Raw genomic sequence first — 22,589 nt, 5'->3', positions numbered from 1 at the left:
ACCTAATTAAGAGCAATCTATCAGTACCGGTCACAAGTTGCACTTTTGAGTTTTTTGGAAGAAAAAAATAAAAAGATCAAGTTCAGTAACTCAAACTACCCTAATATAATATTTTAACAATCGATTCCTCCTAAAGGCTTCCATGGAGGAATGTGTTTATTTTACCAATTATAGACCTAATTAAGAGTAATCTATCAGTACCGGTCACAAGTTGTACTTTTGAGTTTTTTGGAAGAAAAAAATTAAAAGATCAAGTTCAGTAACTACCCTAATCAAACTTCAATTCCCCGTAAACGCCTCCGTCGTGGAATCTGGTATTTTTATCAATGATAGACCTAATTATGGGCAATCTATCTGTACTGGTCACAAGTTGCACTTTTGAGTTTTTTGGAAGAAAAAAATAAAAAGATCAAGTTCAGTAACTCAAACTACCCTAATATAATATTTTGACAATCGATTCCTCCTAAAGACTTCCATGGAGGAATGTGTTTATTTTACCAATTATAGACCTAATTAAGAGCAATCTATCAGTACCGGTCACAAGTTACACATTTGAGTTTTTTGGAAGAAAGAAATATTTTTTGATCGATTGATGTGTAGTATGGGGAAATTGTTTGAGCCAAAATCATTTTTTACTGCGTATAACTCAGAAACGGTAGGATATAGGAAAAAATGATTGAGGTACAACTTGTAGATAATTTTATGGCCTTTCAACTTTTCCTTGAAAGTTTTTCTCTAACATGTACCGTTTTTGAGATTTAAGCGAAAAATGAAAAAATGGTCCCATTTCCCCCCTCCCCCCACTCCGGGGCTCCTCCTAGTGTCCCGGGGTTTTAGTATGTTTATTACCTAGGGACTCTTGACATGTTTCCGAAAAAACATCTTACGTTACTAACTCACGCACTCTAGAACTTTTTATTCAATGGACTATGAGGTGATAATATTAGTAAAGTACCTATGGATAATATTAGTAAGTTTTGTGGATGCCCACTTTCACGACATGTTGTCGGTACCTTTAAATACTCCGTCTCGTATCCCACGAGAATAAAAGTATTTACAATTCCCTTAATTAAATCGTTATTATCATGTTTTTGTAAAGGTAGTTGTGTCATAAAATGTAAGAAAGGTATATAGTACTATTCGTTCAACCTTCTTCTACGCCTTTTGTTCTGTTCTTGATTCCTTGGTGCATGAACTGTCGAAATTGAATCTGGTGTTATATTTATTATTTGTTCGTCTGTAGATATTTGATGTGGCTGTAATCGATTGACTGGTTCGTCTGTTTGTGATGTGTGATGTATGTTCATTTGTTGAGATGTATGTGTTGATAGTCCTATACTTTGTGTGTTTACTGCTGTGTTTATAATATGTTTATAAATACGTTATCGCCAAGTACTTTACTTAATATAATTATATTAGTATATATATATGGAGTGGATAATATTAGTATATTAGTAAAGTAAATTATAGTCGAATAATTTTACCTAGTACAATTGAGTATGTTTCATACATGTTTTATTATGTTTGAACTCAGGCACAATACTGCCCGAAAATATCCTACACTCGGCAATCCTTTTTGTTTTCCAATACTCTTTAGCCGTTATTTAATATAAAGGTAACATAAATAATGTATTAAACGAAATGTTCGACTTGCACAAACTCAATATAAAACGTAAAGGGCTCTGTTTGCTTGGACCTTGAATAATACATAATGTTTGGAGTTGTTACTTCAAGATAGTCGAGCGATTTGATTAGAGCCATGTTGCCACTGCCACTGAAGTTACTAGTTTGAGCATATTAAATATGTTTATTTTATTTTTGTGTTAATCTATAAAGCCGAAGAGTTTGTTTGTTTGAACGCGCTAAACTCTGGAACTAACTGGTTTGAGAAATAATTTCGGTGTTAGATAGCCCATTTATCGAGGAAGGCTATATACCTAATATCATCATGCTTATGCGGATAAAACCGCGGGGCACAGCTAGTTGATATAATAAAACGTAAAGAAAAATAATTAATGTAATTTCTCGGGAAGCTTAATAAAAATAATGTGTATTTTCCTTATTACAGTTCAATATATATTACTTTTTTCCCCTTTATCACAAGATAGAGATTTTAATTTTTTCCATGTAGCTAAGTCTAAATATTTTTTTCTGTTTGTATGAAGTAGTTAGTAATTGAAATAATATACAATATAGGTAAAGGTTTTTATTAAATAAAACGAGACAATAAAGTGAGACAATGTTTATTCTAAAGTAATTATTAAGGTAAAATCGATTACATATTACGTCTAATTTTATAATACATACACAATGGGGATAGGAAGACTTTATTTAACATGATTTTTGATTGCCACATTTTATTTTGGCATAATTTTAAAGAACCGTGATGTGTTGAAATACAAGCAAATCTTTTTAAACTACTATGTAATTAAGTATTTCTGCAAGATTAAATAAAAACAGGTTATTCTATCTAGATTCTAGAACATTCCTTAAATTAACATCAAGTTGATACGTGTACTGAAACTTACCTACTCTTACAACAGCTAACACAGCCAAAATATTACTATTAATAATAATTTACGCGAAACACGTTTAAAATATGCTAATAAACCACAATAAATCATTGTCATACTTTAATGTGAAGACAAATTGAAAAAGATTCACGAATAACGAAAATACATACTAATTAATACTGTCTTTTAGCAGTAGGTTAAAGGGACTCCCTAAGAGCTTAGCGTAAAAGATTCACAAAAGATTCCTTCAACCTTACCTTTTTTGTAATTAATGATGTCTTAGTTCGGGATTATTAATGTTCTATGAAGAATTAAGTTAAGATAACAATACGCCGTCTGAATGAAGTTCAACAAAAATTGTTTGATTAATTTTCTCAAGGTGTAATGTAATATAGACATTAATTGAATCAAAATCTCAAAACGTTTATTTAGAAACTTTAATATAGGTTCGTTATTACCTTATAAGTACATTATTATTTATTAAGCTATTGCATAGCTTTTATCTCAGACTTTGAGCGCGGCAACCGAATGTGAAAATTCCGTAACGAAAAAACCTAACACCCCCCCACTCCAACCGGCACAGAGATGCGATGCTATGCAATAGCTTTACCGCGGCAGTCCTCGAGTGCCACACGTATTTTTACTGTTATGAGTTAATCTATTTCAAATTTGTTTTCAATTTTAATACAAAGATAAAGTTTAAGAAATAACGTACTGCATAATTAGTTGTGATTTATTAGACGACTAATAAGAACGGTAAAAGATATAACCGTAATTACATCTAACGTTATTCCTACAAAGACATAACTCTAAGCTTATAAAGAAGTTTATAAAACTCACAGCCCCTTTTGGCTTGGATGAATACATTATTCAAAACAAATTTCAAAAGCAAATAACCTATTTATGTAAAAAAATTGAACATCAATGTGCTTGTCAGCCTTATAATTTTGAGATTATGTTAAAAATACGGTTTTAAACACAATGGAAACACTATACGAGAACAAATCCTTTAATTTATTTATTTAAGCTGTATTTCATTTAAATTAATAACTTACTAGTACAGTTTCTTAGTGGAAAAAGCGTAGACATATTTGAAGTTCTTCCTCGCTTACAGGATCTTTGGCATAGAAAACCCTTTGTACTTATAAAGAACAACCTTAATTGAATATTTACGCAAATATAACATAATGATTGGTTATCCTTTAGTTCTAACTAGCAAGATATTAGCATATTTTTTAAGTTCTTTCTTTATTAGGGTATTCTTTATATAATTAAGAATCCCCACTATCAACAGGTAAGAACTGCTGTTGGGCTACAGAAGACAGCACCATATCTATTGGTTTAGTATCGTCATATAGAGATGGTGCTTCACACAGAATAGCGAATGTTCCAACTATGGACGCGATGGTGAATATCCATAGAAACAGTCTGTCGAGAACCATGGCTACGAAACCCCAGTCTTGATCTTCCTGTAGGAGAAAATGTGTATCATGTTATGGTATATTTGTTTCCTAAATATTGTTATGACATATTATTGGGGCATAGAGGCATGATCATCACTTGAAATAGGCTCTGTTCATTTACACTAAAAGAAAATAATTCTGGAAATATGCTATATCAAAATGTCGAGGTACTGTTAATTTTAAGTCATGTAATAAAATATTGGCATAACAACTTTATTTGTTTCGATTATTTTTTTAATAATTCAAACAACTTGCCATGTTCATATTAATATTATTTAGAATCTGCAATTATCATCCAAATTCCAACCAGACCACATATACCGACAAATACCCACCGCATTAAACTCATCCTGTCGCTGCATGTGATGCTGTATGAACATAACATTATGTATCGCCTTCTCCAATTCAAACGGATACTTCTTGCGCGGCGTGATGTCACTGAGCGAGTCGTCCAGACCAGACATAACAGACGGGAGACCGTTGTATCCAGCACCCAGACTTCCTAACGCACCAACCAGACCACTAAACCTGGTGGGATCACGGAAATTTGTAAATAGCGTTAGATTATAATCTATCTTGTGAACTTGTAAATTGTAACATCCATAACATAAAGAAGTGAAGTGAAGTCCCGTGTCCCCGTAGTGGGGTAAGGGGCAGATGCATTATTCATACATCTGTTTCACTGATCGATTTTCTTTAGGGACAAGTAGGTTATCAGCCTTCTGTGTCCTGCCAGACCGAGACATTTTTTTTTTCTTCGTCTCCACCGGGAATCGAACCCAGGACCCCTCGGTTCTACGCTCAAGCGCTAACCACTGTACCAAGGAGGCGGCAGTATGTTATGTAACATCCGTAACATACTGCCTATAATTTAATGCATTATTTTTCTGTAGATTAAAGTCATTATAAATAAAATTTCTTTTGTCTAATACAATATGTGTGAGTTGTGTATAGGAGTGTACTTTCAATATTAATATCTTACCAAAGCGCAATGCAATCAGATGTTTTCTTTTCCATATCATGCAAAACTTAAACTAGTGCATACCTATTCGTAGCAGTAGTAGAATGCAATCCATTGCAACCTCCAGGCAAGTGATGTCTCAAAGAATCAGGGCTGGATGCGTTTGAATTGGTCCGTTCAACCGCCGCCAACGCATCCTTAAACTTATTCTTCTTCTTTCCACGCCCAATAATCTTTTGAGCCGCTAAATCTCTCAACAAATCTTTTGGCACTCGCATTAGCAACAACTTTGGAAGCATCGTTATAAAGAATGTCCGAACCCAAGGCGCCATTTCATGCGTACTCGGCTTGCGATAGTGGACATTCAGTATTATTATAGTTATAACTACAGATAAGCCAACTAGTAACATCGTAAACAAGAGATATTTTCCCAACAAAGGCAGGGCTAGTGACGTCGACGGTATGATCTCAGATATGAGCAGGAAGAACATAGTTTGTGAGAGCAGGATGGAAATACTAAGGGCTATCTTTTCTCCGGAATCGGCGGGTAGATAGAAAACAAGAACGGAAAGGTATGAAATGCCTACACATGGTACGATCAAGTTTACTGTGTAGAATAAGGTTTTCCTTCGCAGTGTTATGTTGAAGAATATATCTGTAACAAAATGTTATTTTAATTAAAATAGTACTTAAAGTTATGATAAAATAGCTACTGTAGAATTAAAAAATCTTTCCCATTGTTGCAGAAATAAGATTATTTAATTCATTTCATCTTTCAGTAAATTAAATCCATAAATCGATAACATATTATACCTTACAGACTAACTTTTATTACATCGTCTCAAACTTTTTGGTCTGTGTAGCGCATGTCGCGTGTATCGCGGCGACCAAGAAGCTTATATCTAATACACTGGAGATTTCGGTATGAACATTTGACGTGTAACAAGAAAATTGTTGTGTTCTATCACTTTCACACCTAACTTGGTATTGAGACTGTTAATACGAAGTTTTCCCAAGGCTACTATGTATGCTGTAATATTCTGTGCAAAAGGTTAGTTTTTGTACATGAGTTTGTTGATAAATTGCCAACAACGTCATTCAGAAGCATTGTTGGATGAGACAATTATTATTTATGCTAAATAAAATAAGTATCTGAACCAATTATTAAAAAGCGATACTCCCTGATTATGGGTAGTTACCATAATAAAATTGTAGCAACTCTCACTTTGACAATATGGCATAAGTGTCAAAAAAATTGCGTCGCTTCGAATATTTAAGTTAATATTGTTGCGTATTTAATAAATATTTTCCGAATATTAATAATGTATTGCATTGTGAAAAATTGCAGAAGTTTTTGGACACCAAATTCTGGCCTATAATTTCACAGGCAAGTGTATATTTACGTTATTTACAATATTCCTCAATACTCATGCATTTACCTGTTAAGAATCATTTTAATGGCAAAAATCGTCAAATTTATCATCATTTTACTAAGCAATCATGTTAAATAAGTTCTTTTCCTAATACTTTCATCATTTTTCAACAAGTTTTCAACAAACAAATTTAACAAGTAAGGTAACCATGATGATGGGTTTTTACGGATAGCGACGATAATATATTGCTAAACAATATTATGATGAACATTTAGAACACCATTTAAAAAAATTTTATACTAGATGATACTAGTAATGAAACAACACACGACATCGGTATTGCACTCACATATTGTGGTTTGTTCTTTTTTACATTGAAATTTATACTTTTTAACCTAATATTTTTTTTGTTTTACGTATTTCAGCTTTCCAAAAAATGAAGTAAAAAGAAATATATGTGCCTATCAAGGGTAAAATTACTGAGGATTACGACCCAGAAAAAAATACTGCCATAAACAGTTTTAATTTGATGTTTTTGGCTTGAAGTTGACCCGTTGAAGCAACGCGTTTAAAAAGAAGATCTGAGTACCTTACAATTTGGTAAACAGCATCTGATGCAAAACACAACTTTCCTCTATTTACAAAGGATGTTAATGATGTATATCGGTTAATATCCAAGCTTTGTAGCCAAAAGTTATCAAGCGTTATTTAAAACTATCATTCTCTACCAATTAAAATTGTATGTCGTATGGCTAGTCAGAGAAAAGTCGAGGTGGTGAGGCTGGTTGTGTTTCAATCATTGTTGTTGTTTGTCGTTAATCACTTGAGTACCTAGTGCCTAGTGGAATGACAGAAGGTTTTGATAAATAATTTGATAGAGGTGATAATTCTTGTAAGTTGACCAGTAATTATAATAAAAATACTGTTAAAAGTATATGTCGTTATTATTTATAGACCATGATTTTTAGTTTTTTCTATTTCGAAAAATCCTGAATATACAAACCAGTGTGGTCACCCACAGAAAGAGACAAAAAACAACACTGACGTCATTCAAGGTTATATTTTCTTGTGACAAGTTAATGGTCATAGTGCAATCTCCAGTGTATTAGATATAAGCTTCTTGGCGGCGACCGACCGTCACGCGACAAGCGCTACACAAAGCAGTGTTCGGAACCGTTCGAACAGTTTCACTTTTACCGTGGTTTCATAAAACCACACAACATTTTTTTTAATATACTTAACCCTAAATTCAGCAAATACTTCAAATTTTACTATCGCAAATATATCTTGGTTTTATGTAAAACATATAAGTTATCTATTCAACTTTGTTCAGCAGGAAGATAAACGTACAAATGGCATAAATAAAACAGCATTTCATTCTTCCAACAATATAATTCACCTAATTTTCCGACATTCAAAAAATCCTCGCCAGATAAAAGCGTTTCAGACTCCATAATCACGCATTTTGTGTGTCCTTTCATTTCGGGAACGACTCTCCGAGGACTGGGGAACTTTTTTCGTTAATTTAAAAGCGAAATTTATTTTAAGAGTGACGATTTTTTATTAATTGACTTAACCTCGTTTATGGGTTGACTGTGAAAAATTTTGTGTTACTTTTTGATCAACTTATTGATGCTTTTTGGTCAATGAACTTTTACAAAATACACGTACATATTACTGAAGTTTATAAATTGATTAATATAAGTTACCAAAACTTTGATATTGAATTAATAATAAAATTGATCACATAAAATCATGATAAAATGCAACCTAAACATTTCCCGTTCCTGTCAAAAACTAAATTAACGACCACGTAAAATGAAACCTAAACGTAAAACCACATCTAAACTAATTAATTCCGCAATTCGAAAGCAAAGAAACACCAGACCAGCTAAGTCTAATCTCGGGGTGTAAATTGCGTCGACAACTCTTATCTCCTAAATAACCGTTCCAGGGTACCTCGAGCAGGTAACGCTTGTTTTGCTAATATCCACAAAGAGCACTTAGGCGAACGCCGCGTGAATACTGATAGGGCCACTGATTAATGTCAGTTGTTTGAGCTTAAAGGAAACGATAAATAAGCTACAGTTTCGGAATTGGAGATGCGGTTAGGTGTTGGTGTATTGAAAGTTTGGAATGTGAATTTTGTTCAGCGGTTGTTGGATATGTGAAGATCTATGAATAAACCATGAAATGTTTGCCCCTAGAGTGTTACATCGTACAGTGTTTAATTTTCGAGATATTACGTCATATTATTTTTCTGCATAACTTTTCTGACAATAATGCAGTTTGTCTCTAGCAATCTGATGAGTCTTGTAAAGCTGCGACGCGACAACATCAGATAAAATTATCATGGCTCAGTGACAAAATATTCGAATACAGAAGTAGCTTTTCGATCATTTACTGTAGTAAAAAAATATTGATGATATTTTAATGTGAAGACATTAAAATAGCAGTAAATAAAGTTATGGTACATGGTTATACTGCGAGCCGTTGCATAGACATACTCCATTGCATTTAAAAAACTGCCGTGACACTTCTTTGGCTTTTATTTCATTCTTCTTCAATGGAGTCATTCGGTCATAGTTCGAAAACTATAGATTCATTTTATTTAATATACATTACCTGGATATGGCTCTTGGCAGCACGGGTAATACCTCTCGTGTCTCTCAGCCGGCACTCCAAGGATGTCCCACTCCACAGAGGGATAGTATTCACGCAAATCGATACCGACTTCCACCATATCACCTTTCTTTTGGTTGATGTGCTTTAAATCGATCTGGAACAAATTTGATACTGTTGCCGCGGGAGCATTTGTTTTGATGTGCTTGGTTAATGTCGAAGGAACAAGGTTCCTTTAAAGATTTTGCAAGAAAACTGTTTTGTCAAACATGAGACGAGATCTTACTTGAAAGCGAAAAGAAAAAGAAGAATGTCACTTGATACCGCAATGTATAAAAAGAAATCAAAATAAAATTACATCCACAAATGAATTCTTCGGCTTGAAGTTATTTGATTTAAAGTTAAGAGATTTAAATTTTGATTAAACACCTACGTAAAGTAATCTGAATAAAATCAGCCTAATAAGACTATTTTACCCACTGACTGAAGTGGTGTGTACTTCTATGAAGTGGTTAGATTCCTATGCCAAATATTATATGAACACCAGTTAAATAATATGATCATGAAATTCCAACACCCCATTCGATTAAATCAGAATGAATATTGCAGGAGAAAATGTTATGTTAAACCATTTCACTATTATATTGTCTATTTAATAGTCACAGATATTATAGAGTGCAATATCAAGAGGTCAAATTACATTACCATAAAGTAATGACTTAAGCCGGGTCGGTCGACAACTTGCTGCTAAATTCGGAACTTCCAATATAGCTAGCATACGAATACCCATAGTATATTTTGTTTGTATTACATTGCTTGGTGGCTCTGGAATAAGTCTTTTCATTGGAAATAAAGGTAAAGGCAAGGAGTAATGTACAGGAAAAGTAAATAAAGGATCGAAGAAACGGCGATAAAAAATATATTTTGATGGAAGTTTGGAAAGGATACACAAAATGATGGAATCTTTCACATCTTTGAAGACTATTTTTGTGTTTGGTTTATGGTGGAGTTGTTGGAAAATCATGAACATGAAATTGTTAAAAAGGCTTCATAATAAATGAGACCATTTCTTATCATCTAATAATGTTTAAGGATCTATACTATCTGTACCTACAAACATCTTTGTAATTCTACATTCTGCAAATAAAGCAATTTGAATTAGAATTAGAATTTTGCGTCTTTAACTGTCTCATATCTGAACAATATATATTCTACTTTATCTTCTTCTCCTTGAAAGCACAACGACATTTTTATAGTCAATTTAAACAATTATTATATTGTCAATTAAAACTACACAATACCTGATCACCATCATAGCTCCAAGAGCCAAACTTCAAGAAGCAAGTTTGCTGGTCAAAGGGGAAATAGCGCACATCGATCTCACAAGATGACTTGAATATAGCTGGTGGGGTCCAAAGCACCTTGCCTGTGTGGTGGAGTACTGCTTTCGTCATAGTTGTCACCACGTATTCGCCATCAGCACTAGTGGAATAAATATTAAATATACAATGCATAGTTTGGTAGGAAATTAAAATGTAGTGTTGTGATATTAGTAAAATCCAGTTGCTTTTTATAATTAAGCTAAATTTACAGGAAAACTGTTAAATAAAAAATAAAAAAATCATTTATTAAGGCCCAGGCGGTCAATTTTATTTTTGGACAATATGTAGCGATTCAGTCTAGCCTATGCTAAAGCAAAAGATATAAAATAATAACATCCAATCAATGTTGTACCAGATTAAGATTATGGCACAACTTCACAAATCTGCAAAACCGAGTAAAATCTGCCTACATACAACCATATACCTTCAATATATTAACGTAGAAACAAATCAATCCAACCTCACGCCCACCTCGAAACCATTTAAGGTGTAACGTAAAAGCCGTAACACGTAAAGTTAATTGATAATATCGACAAGAAACGTCGGCGAATGATACATCATGTTATGTCAGAACCGACCGGTGGCCGATTAATCATAGCGTAGAATGGGTTAGAAGACGCATGTGCGACCAATCTTACGCTTCATGTGTTTGCCGCCTAATTCTTAGATGGAAGAGGTGTGCGAAGGAATATCAACTTTGTGTGTGTGGGCGTAGGTTTGAATTTAGATCGTAGAAATTAAATAGTGTAATAGTAGTTGTCCTTTAACATTTGTCTCATAGCAGTTATGAGACGGATGCTATAAACAGTTAGCAATGCGGGATATTTTGTGATACATGAGCAACGGATAAAGGAGAATCAGGTGAAGAAACCTATTTAATCAATTAGTGGTAGATATCAAAAAGTTCAATTTAATGGTAGATTCTAAATTCGCACTGGAAGCGTTACATTTCACATCACAAGTTGTCTGCGCTTATGCGCTCAATATGCTGTTGCAATATTACAAATCTAATATCCTTCTACATTTTTACTCTTTAACCCGCTACTTCTTATTGCTTGATATTCCACGTTTCATTCGTCCACGTTTACCATACGTGCGACCTACCGTCTCACAGGTATATAGCCATTGTGGCAGGAACCTCACTATAATGTATTGTAAGGGTCATGGGCCACGTTAAATAACGATTATTCGTATCCTGAAGGAAATTAAAAGGGAAGAGATATTGATGATTCTTGGTCGTGGAAGCGATATTTGTAATTGTTGGTTGAGTGTTGTTGAATTGTTAAAAAATAAGTGACATGAGTTAGCGCTAAACTAGGAGAGTAGGATTAGAATTTGAAAAAAAATATCATGGATTGCTAATTTATAACGGTGAAAATCATATTATATAAACTGCTGCGACCAAACTCGCAAATAATAGAAACGAAGGCTCATATAACACTTTATATAAAAATCATGACTTATATAAAAAAAGATCAGAGAGCAAAGTATACACCAAGAAAAATTTAAGCACTGTAACAGACCTACAATTCAAGCCAAACGTACTAAGCTAGACTAGCGTATTATATCAAGCTAAGATATAAATTCGGTGCCTATAAAATGCAAGTAGCCCAAAGATGAGGTCGGGGGAAATAACGAAAAGATTTATATCTTCAGGAATTCTCCTTCTAAATATTTACATCGGAATTTTTCCTATTTTCTCGTGTAAGCATGACCCGAATCAACCGGATAGCTATTGGGGATTTAAATTTACTTTTATTGATATTATGTTTTATGTTTACATGACAATATAGGATTTCATTCATTTCAGTTTGGTAAGCTTATTAAGATAGCAATCAGTTTCAATATTTTAGAGTAAGAAATTTGGCTGAGTTTTGCAAACGCATATGCAAAAATGATATTATGTAATAATATGTGCAAAATATCATGTGCAGTGCCGCAAGCAGGACCTATTACGAGATCAATATATGTTACTGTCACTATTGTTACCTATAGAGTTTCTGTGTATCATCCTTTTCTCTGTTAAGCCCACCTTTTTTTTCCATAGAGTATAAAATTAAAAAAAAAAACATAACAAATAATTGTTGTTAGAAACATGTACGATAAGACAATACAATATTACGTAAGTCATTCTAATTCTACTGTACTGTACTTAGAAATTTAATTATTATAGTTGTACTTAGATCGTGGGAAAAAACGATTCCGACCTTTCTAGCCTAATTATTGTCGTGTGGCTGATCTATACAACTTAAATTGACAGGTTTACTCCACCTATCCTACATTCCCGATCACCATGCTTCGCTGCTATTCAAAAGAGCAATCTCACAGATAATGATAGTGTCAATGGGCAATAAACGCTAAGCTCACATAATTCAGCGCGTGTCGCTCTCCGTATATCATTTGTCGGATGCGGATACAGCGAAATATCCGCACTACGTACTTCCCGCGTTTTTAATGGATTTTGTGCGCCATTTCCAAATTAGGCTGCTTTTTTAAAGACGCGATATATCTATACTAATATTATAAAGCTGAAGAGTTTGTTTGTTTGAACGCGCTAATCTCAGGAACTAATAATAATAAATAATAATAAACTTTTTATTAGCAGGTAGGCAATATTAAAATTAACAATTTATGTACTTACAATCTTACCACTACTGGTCCGATTTGAAAAATTCTTTCGGTGTTAGATAGCCCATTCAACGAGAAAGGCTATAGGCTATATAATTATCATCACGCTAAGACCAACAGGAGCGGAGCCGAGCTAGTGTATAATAAAGCTTGGTCTGTTTAATATTGATCTATTTACATTCGATTATAATTCATTTCATAGAATTACAAAATCTTTACAATTTCAGGTTAATAATTATCTATTCTTTACGAAACGAAAGTTTGAAATAAGTAAAGTTCAATTAGAACTCAACTCCTTGATGCTAAAGTTTAGTATGATGGGAGTCCATAGCAACCAAGACTAGTTGTGAAAACTCATTTACCATTGCTTATAGGGTTCTATTTTAAAATATATACACCCAGGAATAAGCAAAACAAAGTTTCATTATATTACTGACTGAGTAATAATCATCGAATTGTATCAAAATTCATATGGTCTTCATTACCTCAAATTCCATTCTACATAATCATACAAATGCCTCAAATAAAGTGAATGAATTATGAATGTAAACGTAACCTCAGATGACCTTATGACACCTTCAAACCTCTGAGTCAATACATTTAATATTTCCTGAGCGTAACCGTGCTGCATTGCGTACTCTGTGACGTCACGCTGACGTCACACCATTTAGAATTTATGAATGGACGAGTGTTGTGCTTTGCCGCGCTTTGCTAGCCGGATCATTTGGTAGATTATTTTACAGTTGTTGAACATGATATTTTGTGGTTACTTTGTTATCGTATGTGTGATGTGAGCTGTGTTTTATTAAATTAGCAGTTGTAGTGTCACATTAATACTTTAAAGTAGTATTGTTACTTATTTTCAATGATGAAAGGTTGGTTTTCTACCTACATGAATAATATCATTTTTCTCATAAATTCTAATAATTGAAATTAGGTCTGTTGTTTATAATTATAGATTAAAATTAAGGAAGTATTATTTCATTCATTGACTAGAACCTGCTATAATAAATTCAACACAAAAATGGAATTACTCCAATTGAAATTACTAGAATACGACTTCCACTGACCAAACTTGACAGTCAAGATAATCAACATTTAATTCCATGTCCCAAGGCAAACCAACAGATCTTACAAGCCAGAAACACAGTGCATAAATTAATAAGCAATTCCTATAAACAGGCCCAATGCATCCGCCGGAGTTAGCAACTAATTGGTTTATAACAGCGTTGAACTTCTGGCGAACATTCATTATGACATTAGCCTGTTCTAAATTGCATTGTGCCGTCCAACTCGCAATATTGGTGTATACTTGATGAAGTGCAAAAGTACTTAGATGTGGTATGCAATATATTAGCAGGGAGAGCACAGTCACGTTGTAAATTTTATATTATGCGAGCCGAGCGTGATGCTGTGAGATGTCCGCGATTTAAAATTAATATCATGATACAAGAAGAACGTATGTCGTTATAATCATTCATTTGCAGTAATGATTATTATTTAGGGTATCCTCTATTAGAATGATTCGTTACAAGTTAATTTCAACAAAGTATTACATCCCTTAAAAGTTAAATTTAAAACGTAGATATAGTTTCAATATCATTTGTTTTTTTTTCTAACTACTTTTTCATTCAAACTTTCTCTCATTCTTCTACCTATTGTTTCCGATTTTTATGTACATGTTTGGATTTTCATAGACATATTGGATCAAATTTAAAATTAAAACTTAAATTGTATTATTTGTATTACAGGATGTTTCATTAAAACCACGTACTCTATACAGGGTGTCCCACTGTTGGTATACTAAGCTCAAAGGAGGTTATAGTTTTGCATACGCTGAGTAAGTAAAAAATACTTAAAAAATTCCAGACGCATTTTTTTATTCAAATAGATGAATTCTTAAAACTCTATGTGTACACCCATAACAAGCAACCCGCCCAACTTTGCCACCCGCACGTGAGCTATCGTTTAAGATTATGTTTTCATAGTCAAAATGCTCACATTAGCAAAGCGGTATATGCCGGCTGCGCTAAGCTAGAGAAGAAAACATGGATTTTCAGGAAAAATTTTGCAAAAATTTTTTGACGTAATTTTGTTGTTTAAGTATTTTTTACGTGATCAGTGTATGCAAAACTACAAGTCCCTTCGCGCTTAGTATACCAATAGTGGGACACCCTGTATACAGAATGTACAACAGAATTTGCAAACAAAATTACGCAACACAACTCCAGAACAGGCATCACACTCACTTATTATACAGCACTATATCTGGCAGCCAAATGTGTTCCGACGGCACATAAAGCTCCTTCTGCCCGCCGTACTCCAGCGGGTCCCATTTGAATTTGTGATCTTCCCATTCCTGCAACAATTATTGTACCCTCATTAAACGGCCAGTATCTACGCAAACGGAATTTTTAGCTATAAGTGTTAATGGTTATTGTTATGATACGGTTTAGGTATCTATTGATTATGAGATGCGATGTGACTAACATGTTTAAATGAAATGGGAAATGCCTTGTAATTTGAATTCGATATTTTGTATGACTAAAACACAAGGGTAAAAGTAAATTTTTGATTGATTATACAGAATTCAATTACACAAAATTAAAGATAATATTTAACATAAATATAAGTATCTACTTATATACATACTAGGTTTCCGCCCGCGGCTTCGCCCGCGCAGTCAAAGAAAAACCCGCATAGTTCCCGTTCCCGTGGGATTTCCGGGATTGCGTTATTTTCCCGGGATAAAAAGTAGCCTATGTCCTTTCTTGGGTATCAAAATATCTCAATACCAAATTTCATGAAAATTGGTTCAGTAGTTTAGGCGTGATTGAGTAACAGACAGACAGACAGAGTTACTTTCGCATTTATAATATTAGTATGGATATAATCAAAACTTACATGTTCCAGCCAAACGTTCGTTGTCAAAATCTGATCTTTAAGGTTCTGTAACAAATAGAAAAAAAAACTATCGTTATTATCACATAGCAAATTATGCTTACAGAATTTGGAATACTTTATTGAAAACTTGAATTTAAAATAGCCTTTAGTAAAGATAATCTGTACCATCAACAGCCCGTATAATATGTTCCCAGAGCTGGGACACTAGCCTCCTATAAGAGTGCAGGCCATAATCCACTACGCTGGCCAAGTGCGGGTTGGTGGATGTCATATAACGTCGAACTTTCGAACCAAACTGAATTAATGTCCACCAGCGTAAGGTAATGACAATTTTTTTTAATACGGACGGATACATACAGACAGATATTGTATAAGAATATAATATTAATTCTGTTAACAGCTCATGACCTCCGCTCCCTGCCCAAACATAACGCAGTGATACGAAAAAATTCGTAGAAAAACTGGCCCGATAAAATTTAACAACGCTACAAAAGTAGGTTACTTAACTCGGTCGCATTTATGGCATTCTACTTCCCTGCTATAGAGCAATCGATCCCAATTCTTGGGCTCGGGCCAAATATCCCCCGGGCCATCAAAATTAATATAAACATAGCTAAATAACGGATTACCCACTGGATAGGGATTAATGTAATGAGATAAGAGGAAACGCTATGGAGGGACTGAAGAAATTGCTAGACACACTATAACGTTGAAATTTTGAATTTGGCTAAGTATTTGAATAAAATGTAGACAGCAAAAGGGCATTCGACGAGATACGTCTCGAAGTAAACATGCTAATTACCCTAGTGCATACTTCCATATATAGCGTCAGAATTATCTATAGTCAGATTTACTAAAAAGTAATCCTGTTACAAATTAAGAACTTCCTTCGTTGATAGGAACGTCACCTAAAAATAAAATTTCGTCGTAACAAAAAAAGGCTTGAAAAGAAAACAGAACCAATGGTAAAACATATACACGTCATAACGAATTAAAAATACAGGTTGTCTGATGTCCTAAATAAAGCGAGACAAACAACCGAAAGTCTGATGTTATTCGAATAGTCCGTACTTTTAACTTGTCCAGTACTTGTAGACTTCATGGAACTTTCCTCTTAATTGTACATTGAATATCTATTCATTGGAAATATCTATTTATTTTCCCATCTGTATTTTTTATTTAGAAATAGTGTGTTCAACCCTTCAAAAACGTACTTTACTGGAGCAAAACTTTCTTTACAAGCTGTTTGTAAATTTTGTATTTAGAATTTAGATGTTTGTGATAATTTTAATTTTAATTTATTTATTGTCAAAAGAAATTTCAATGGCTTATAATAGATAAACTGAAAAATAGAATTGTAATAAGTACTTAACTAATCCACATAGAGCGAGCAGCCGCGCGAGGCAATTTCTGTACGAAACAACTCGGTCAGTGTGGACCCGCCCTAATTTTATTTTAAATCCTATCCATAATTCTCAGTAACGCCACTAAACTCTATCAGAAAATTTCAAATCCAATTTCCCCGAGCTAATTTCGAATTATTAACCAAATGAGCTCCGTGAAAGGCAATTTTAGAAGCAAGAAAGAATATAAAATTTTACAACGTCCATACATCCAGGGGCCGACAGTGATACATTTTGACCTACAATATTAATGGTGGCTGCAACGAGCACCAGATGGCCGCTTGTCAGGTTGTTAAGTAAGCGTTTTGAGGGAAATCACGTTACTCAATGTACGTATATATTTCCGTGATAATGCCTGAGCGGAAATTAAAAAGCGCTGGTATAAAATTGAAAGAACTTAATAAATTAGGATTATGCTCGTCTTATTGATTAACAAACACTTGTGAGGATGGATGTTTGTTAATGTTTTGAACCGATTAAAATTAAATTTGGATTGTAGGTAGCTGAAGACCCAGAATAAGACATAAGATACTTTTTTATCAACGGGAACTATGCGGGTTTTTCTTTGAAAAGGCGGGCACATTTTTCTATAACAGCAGATACATAAATAATCCTGCTTTATTTATCGGTGATGATAAGCTTTATATGCTGCGTGAGAATTTGACTTTTTTATTAGTCTCTAATAAGATCGACCAGTCTTTTCTCAGTTATTATTAATAACCCGCATGATCCGCATGATAGGAGGAGAAAAGGAGAATACTGCATTAGAAATCAATAAAGAATTCATAGCACACTCATGTACACTATAAATTTTTACGTCTCATAATTTTACAGCTTTTTTATACACTGCGGAATGCGGATGTATCAAAGGAATTGCTTGTACAAGTTTTTGTAATTTTACGATTCGATCGTGGTTATTGGACACATGTAATTTTTGGCCAAGAGATTAGAGAGAATAAATAAGAAGAAGAAAAAATTATGTAGGATTAGAGTGATCCAATATGTTTTAAGAGCAGCAAAATGACCTAACATTGAGTTAAAGGATGCCTTACATTGTGGCTAGGCACGTGAAATTTTGTACCAACTCCAAACCCTATAAAATAGATATTTGATGACGTTGGCTCACTAACTATTTTTTAATGTCACTTAGGACGTTTATGTTCTCTCGGCCTCATTATAGGTTTGTTTTCTTTGACATGTGAACGTCATAGAAATATATTAATGTTGTGTCAGCATTTCACAACGTGTTTCAACTCTGTACGTAAATCGTCACCTAATAACATATCCTTATTTGTTGCGGTTGGTTGTGGTTTCAATAATTAGTGCGCTTGATTGTGGTTAATGCTTTGTGAATGCTTTTTCCCATTTATGGATTTTTTATTAAATTTACCTAACTATGTTTTTCAACAGATTCCTAATGCCCTTTTTAGAGTATGAAATCGAATGATGTACTTTGTAAAGGCATTTGTATCATGCACCAGACATTACCTTGAATGTCTGGTAGATTCGAGGAAATTTGAACGGCTAGTAGTTTCTACTAAATAATAGAAATACACAACTGACTTTATTTATACCAACAGGTATAAATGAAGTGAAACAAAAAATACAGCATAAAAGCGTTGACGTAACCGTTAGAGACTACAAAATATTCGCGAGTCTTGCGATTCCAAGTTACAATTATCGGCTTCGACTTGACATATTTCTATCAAAGCTTCTATAGCTTCTATTAAAACTTGATTAAAACCAAGCGAAGTTACGACTAGCTGTTAGTCTATAATAAATGTCAAAGTCAACGCACTCAACCGGTTAACCGATACAATCAGCTCCAAACACACTCAGAATAAGAGCCACCTCGTTACCAAACAAACAATTAAGCCAACTTCAATCAGTAGAGTACCATTGAACATCTTGACTTGATCTTCAGTCCCTTAATTGTTTTGTTTTGCGGATGTATTTGAATAAAAATTGGACCTTCGTCCCTAAGGTTTTAATTCTTTATCTTTATAGATCGTAGGTGGCCAAATTATTACAACATTGAGTTTTTTATAATTGCCAGGATTCATGCTTCCACCTTATCTTTTTATTTTTAATAATAAAAACATAAAATAAGTTATATGATTTTAAAATATTAAAGAAAGCATTTTACTATCGCAAACGCAAAAGTATGTTGTAACTTTGTGATATACCTATTTAGGCCTGAAAGAATTTCGATGAAATTTTATAGGTTGATAAAATTCGGATAGGTAGGTATGGGTCTTCTTCAGTAATTAAATATCGTCATACTAGATATCGTACAGACTGTCAAAACTTCGTTCTCAGTTTTTATAAGGATGTTGGGGAATGTTAATGAAGCTTTCTAGCTAGAAGTAGAAAATGTATGATCCTCTTTATACAAACGGTATTGCAAAACATTTGACCTGCACTACTTTTCCGTCCTATGACCCCAAACATTTCATGGAACCAAAGCGCGTCTATTGCGACGTCACATCGCCTCTTATAAATAATAGCAAAACATTCACAGGAAAAACACTAACATCGCTGTCATAAGAGAAATATTTACATTCAAACAACGTCACAGTTACAGGTACTCGGAATGTTAAGTTAACACGAAGAATGTTAACTATGGCATAAAGAGACCCTTTCAAAGTGACGGTTTATTTCAGTGTATGCGTCATACATATTAAAGAGCATGTACATTTTGTGCCGTGGAGATGCGAAAGTGAATTTCGTATGGGAATTGTCAACTGGTTGGTTATGCTTTTTTAGTCTATGGTTGCGAAATATCGACAGTTAAGCGTTAATGAGGTATTTTTACTCGGATATATACCTATTTATGTATTTACGAAGGTCTATCTAGAATTATTATATTATGTACTAGCTTCCGCCCACGACTTTGTACGTGCATCCCCGTTTTTCCCCTTCCCGCAAGAATTTTGGGAAATCCTTTCTTAGCGGATGCCTACGTCCTAACATCTACCTGCATGCCAAATTTCAGCCCGATACGTCCAGTGGTTTGGGCGTTGATAGATCACTATATCAGTCACCTTTGAGTTTTATATATTACTAGCAGTCCGCCCCGGCTTCGCCCGTGGTACATAATATTTACGTTTTCTCTACATAAGAACCATCCTCGTACTTCAAGGAATATAATAAAAAAAGAATTATCGAAATCGGTTCAGCCGTTCTCGAGTTATGCGCTTACCAACACATTTTGCGATTCATTTTTATATATAAGAAGATATATAGATAGATTTAGAAGGTTATCAATAATAATAATTGTTACTTATAAGTATGTATCTTTCTCATTATACAATTACAGTAAGTTTTATAATTTACTAGTGGTCCGCCCCGGCTTCGCCCGTGGTACCTACCTACATGTTTAAACTATCCTATCTCTCAAGTTGGATCGAACTGCACATGGTGTGCGGATTTTATTATAATCGGTTAAGTGGTTTAGGAGTCCATTGAGGACAAACATTGTGACACGAGATTTATATATATTAAGATAGGCACAACGATTAAAGTAGGAACAAGAAAAAAATAGGAATATAAAAATATGAAAATCATGGTTAGTGATGAATAATCGTGTTCAACGCCACTGTCACCGGATACAGTTATAGTTTAATTATTATAATACATCAATATTTATACATATCTATTCGAAGAATATGCAACGATGTGATCTTACCTTGTAAAATCTTTTTATAGATTAATGAAAATGAACCCCTGTTTTCTACGGTCACGACTCACGGCATCACGCGTGAACAGCTGGGCTGATATTGGTAATTATACTTTTGTTGTTTTTGATATTATCAGTAGAATATGAATACCTATATCTAATGAAGGAGGAACTAAAGAAAATTGCGCCAGAAATAATGAAAAATTAATGGCTCTTTAAATATGTGTTTGCCTTTCCGTCGGGTCAGCTAGTTTTTATAGAGTTTTATATAGTTTTTAGGTATAAGAACATCGAAAGCTACTTGTAACAATCTTATTATTCTTCGTACTTATTATTCCTTATTTTAAATTAACTTAATATAACAATAATGATAAACTATTCATAATAATCATAACTAACAATTTATTGGTGCGTATCGTGCAAATTTTGAATGAAGAAAAAATAAAGCTACGTAACAAATTCAAATTTAGAATCAATAATAATGCACTTCATATTATTATGTTGCTCTATTCAATAGTTCGACGTTGTAATAAGTAAATATACCTATATGTAATTTAAAAACTTACCAAATCAATCAGTTGCGAAAGCCGCAAACCAAGTTTCACCAACACTGTGTTGTTGTTTTTATCAACGGGTCGTATCAGTCTATTGTAATTACTGAGCAAATCGTCATACAGTCTTTTGGCATCTGGATTTCCAAAAACATCACCAGCAATGAACGAAAACAATGTTATTAACACGAACTTCATGTTTAATGTTCACTGTTACAACATTATTAAATAATACATAAATCTATTAACTATATCTTATGTTAATATTGTGGTAAAAATGCGAAATACGATTATTTTTTGTGAAAATTGACAGCTCCACCCGCGAAGCGTGCGCGACGTCAGCGCCTCTACTGGAAGTTTTTAGAACCAAAATTTGTTGCATTGCGCGCGCCGACTCCGAGGATTTGAAGTGGGCACTGGGCACAGAATATAGATGAAAATAATTTTATTATTATTTTGATATTCGTGGGTACAATTATATTTGTATGTAAGTTATTTATTAATAGAATATTTAGCCCAGATTTTTTTAAATGTGTGAAGTAGATGTATAAAACAACGTTATAAAAAAATAAAAAACAATTCATTTATTATATGTAATATATTCAATTTTTTTTTTAATTCGTAAAAAATTCGAAACATGAATATTTAATTACATGACAGATATTATGTCACTATCATGTAAGTTTGGCGGGAAAACGCTAATTTACCGCGCGAAAGTTTGTTTAATTAAATTTCGAAAACCGTCAAAATAGCAGACATAATATTTTTGTAGTCGAATACATTATTTATGTTTGTATCCCGGATCGATGCCTAATACGCAGGCGCGATGGTATTCATTTCGAAATTTAAGTGCGTGTCGTGTTTCTCATAGTTGATAATAGATGGCGTTTGGCGTATTGGACAATTAATTTTGGCATTAGAAGCTTAGCTAGTTTAGCATACGCAAATAGACTGTGGCCATTTGAATAACAAATGTGTAGTTATGTGACAGTAATTATTTCGTTAATTACGGTTTGTCTATTAATAAGTAAATTGCAGGATGGTAGCACTGCATTTTGCAACGAAAACATATAAAATTAAAATTATTTTAAAAAGGTCAAGTTATTAATT

At 33.6% G+C, this 22,589-nt stretch overlaps 1 protein-coding gene across 1 annotated transcript; it reads right to left on the bottom strand.

Moving 5' to 3' along the window:
- Nucleotides 1–2,227: 2,227 nt before the first annotated feature.
- nAChRalpha2 (nicotinic acetylcholine receptor alpha2) lies at nt 2,228–21,810 on the bottom strand. Its single transcript, XM_089707219.1, has 8 exons — nt 21,495–21,810; nt 15,847–15,891; nt 15,192–15,301; nt 10,234–10,414; nt 8,936–9,089; nt 5,022–5,592; nt 4,312–4,504; nt 2,228–3,982 (listed from the first exon to the last, which is right to left on the bottom strand). Exons 1-8 carry the CDS (start codon nt 21,675–21,677, stop codon nt 3,785–3,787), a joined length of 1,635 nt encoding a protein of 544 aa, XP_089563345.1. The 5' UTR covers nt 21,678–21,810; the 3' UTR covers nt 2,228–3,784.
- Between the last annotated feature and the right edge of the window lie 779 nt (nt 21,811–22,589).

This window comes from Colias philodice, chromosome 19 (assembly GCF_061535455.1).
Source record: "Colias philodice isolate Cphi_HAF_F1 chromosome 19, ilColPhil1 Martin Lab GWU primary, whole genome shotgun sequence".
NCBI lineage: Eukaryota > Metazoa > Arthropoda > Insecta > Lepidoptera > Pieridae > Colias > Colias philodice.
The sequence above is the reverse complement of the archived record's forward strand: the minus strand, read 5'-3'. Positions and strand labels throughout refer to the sequence as shown.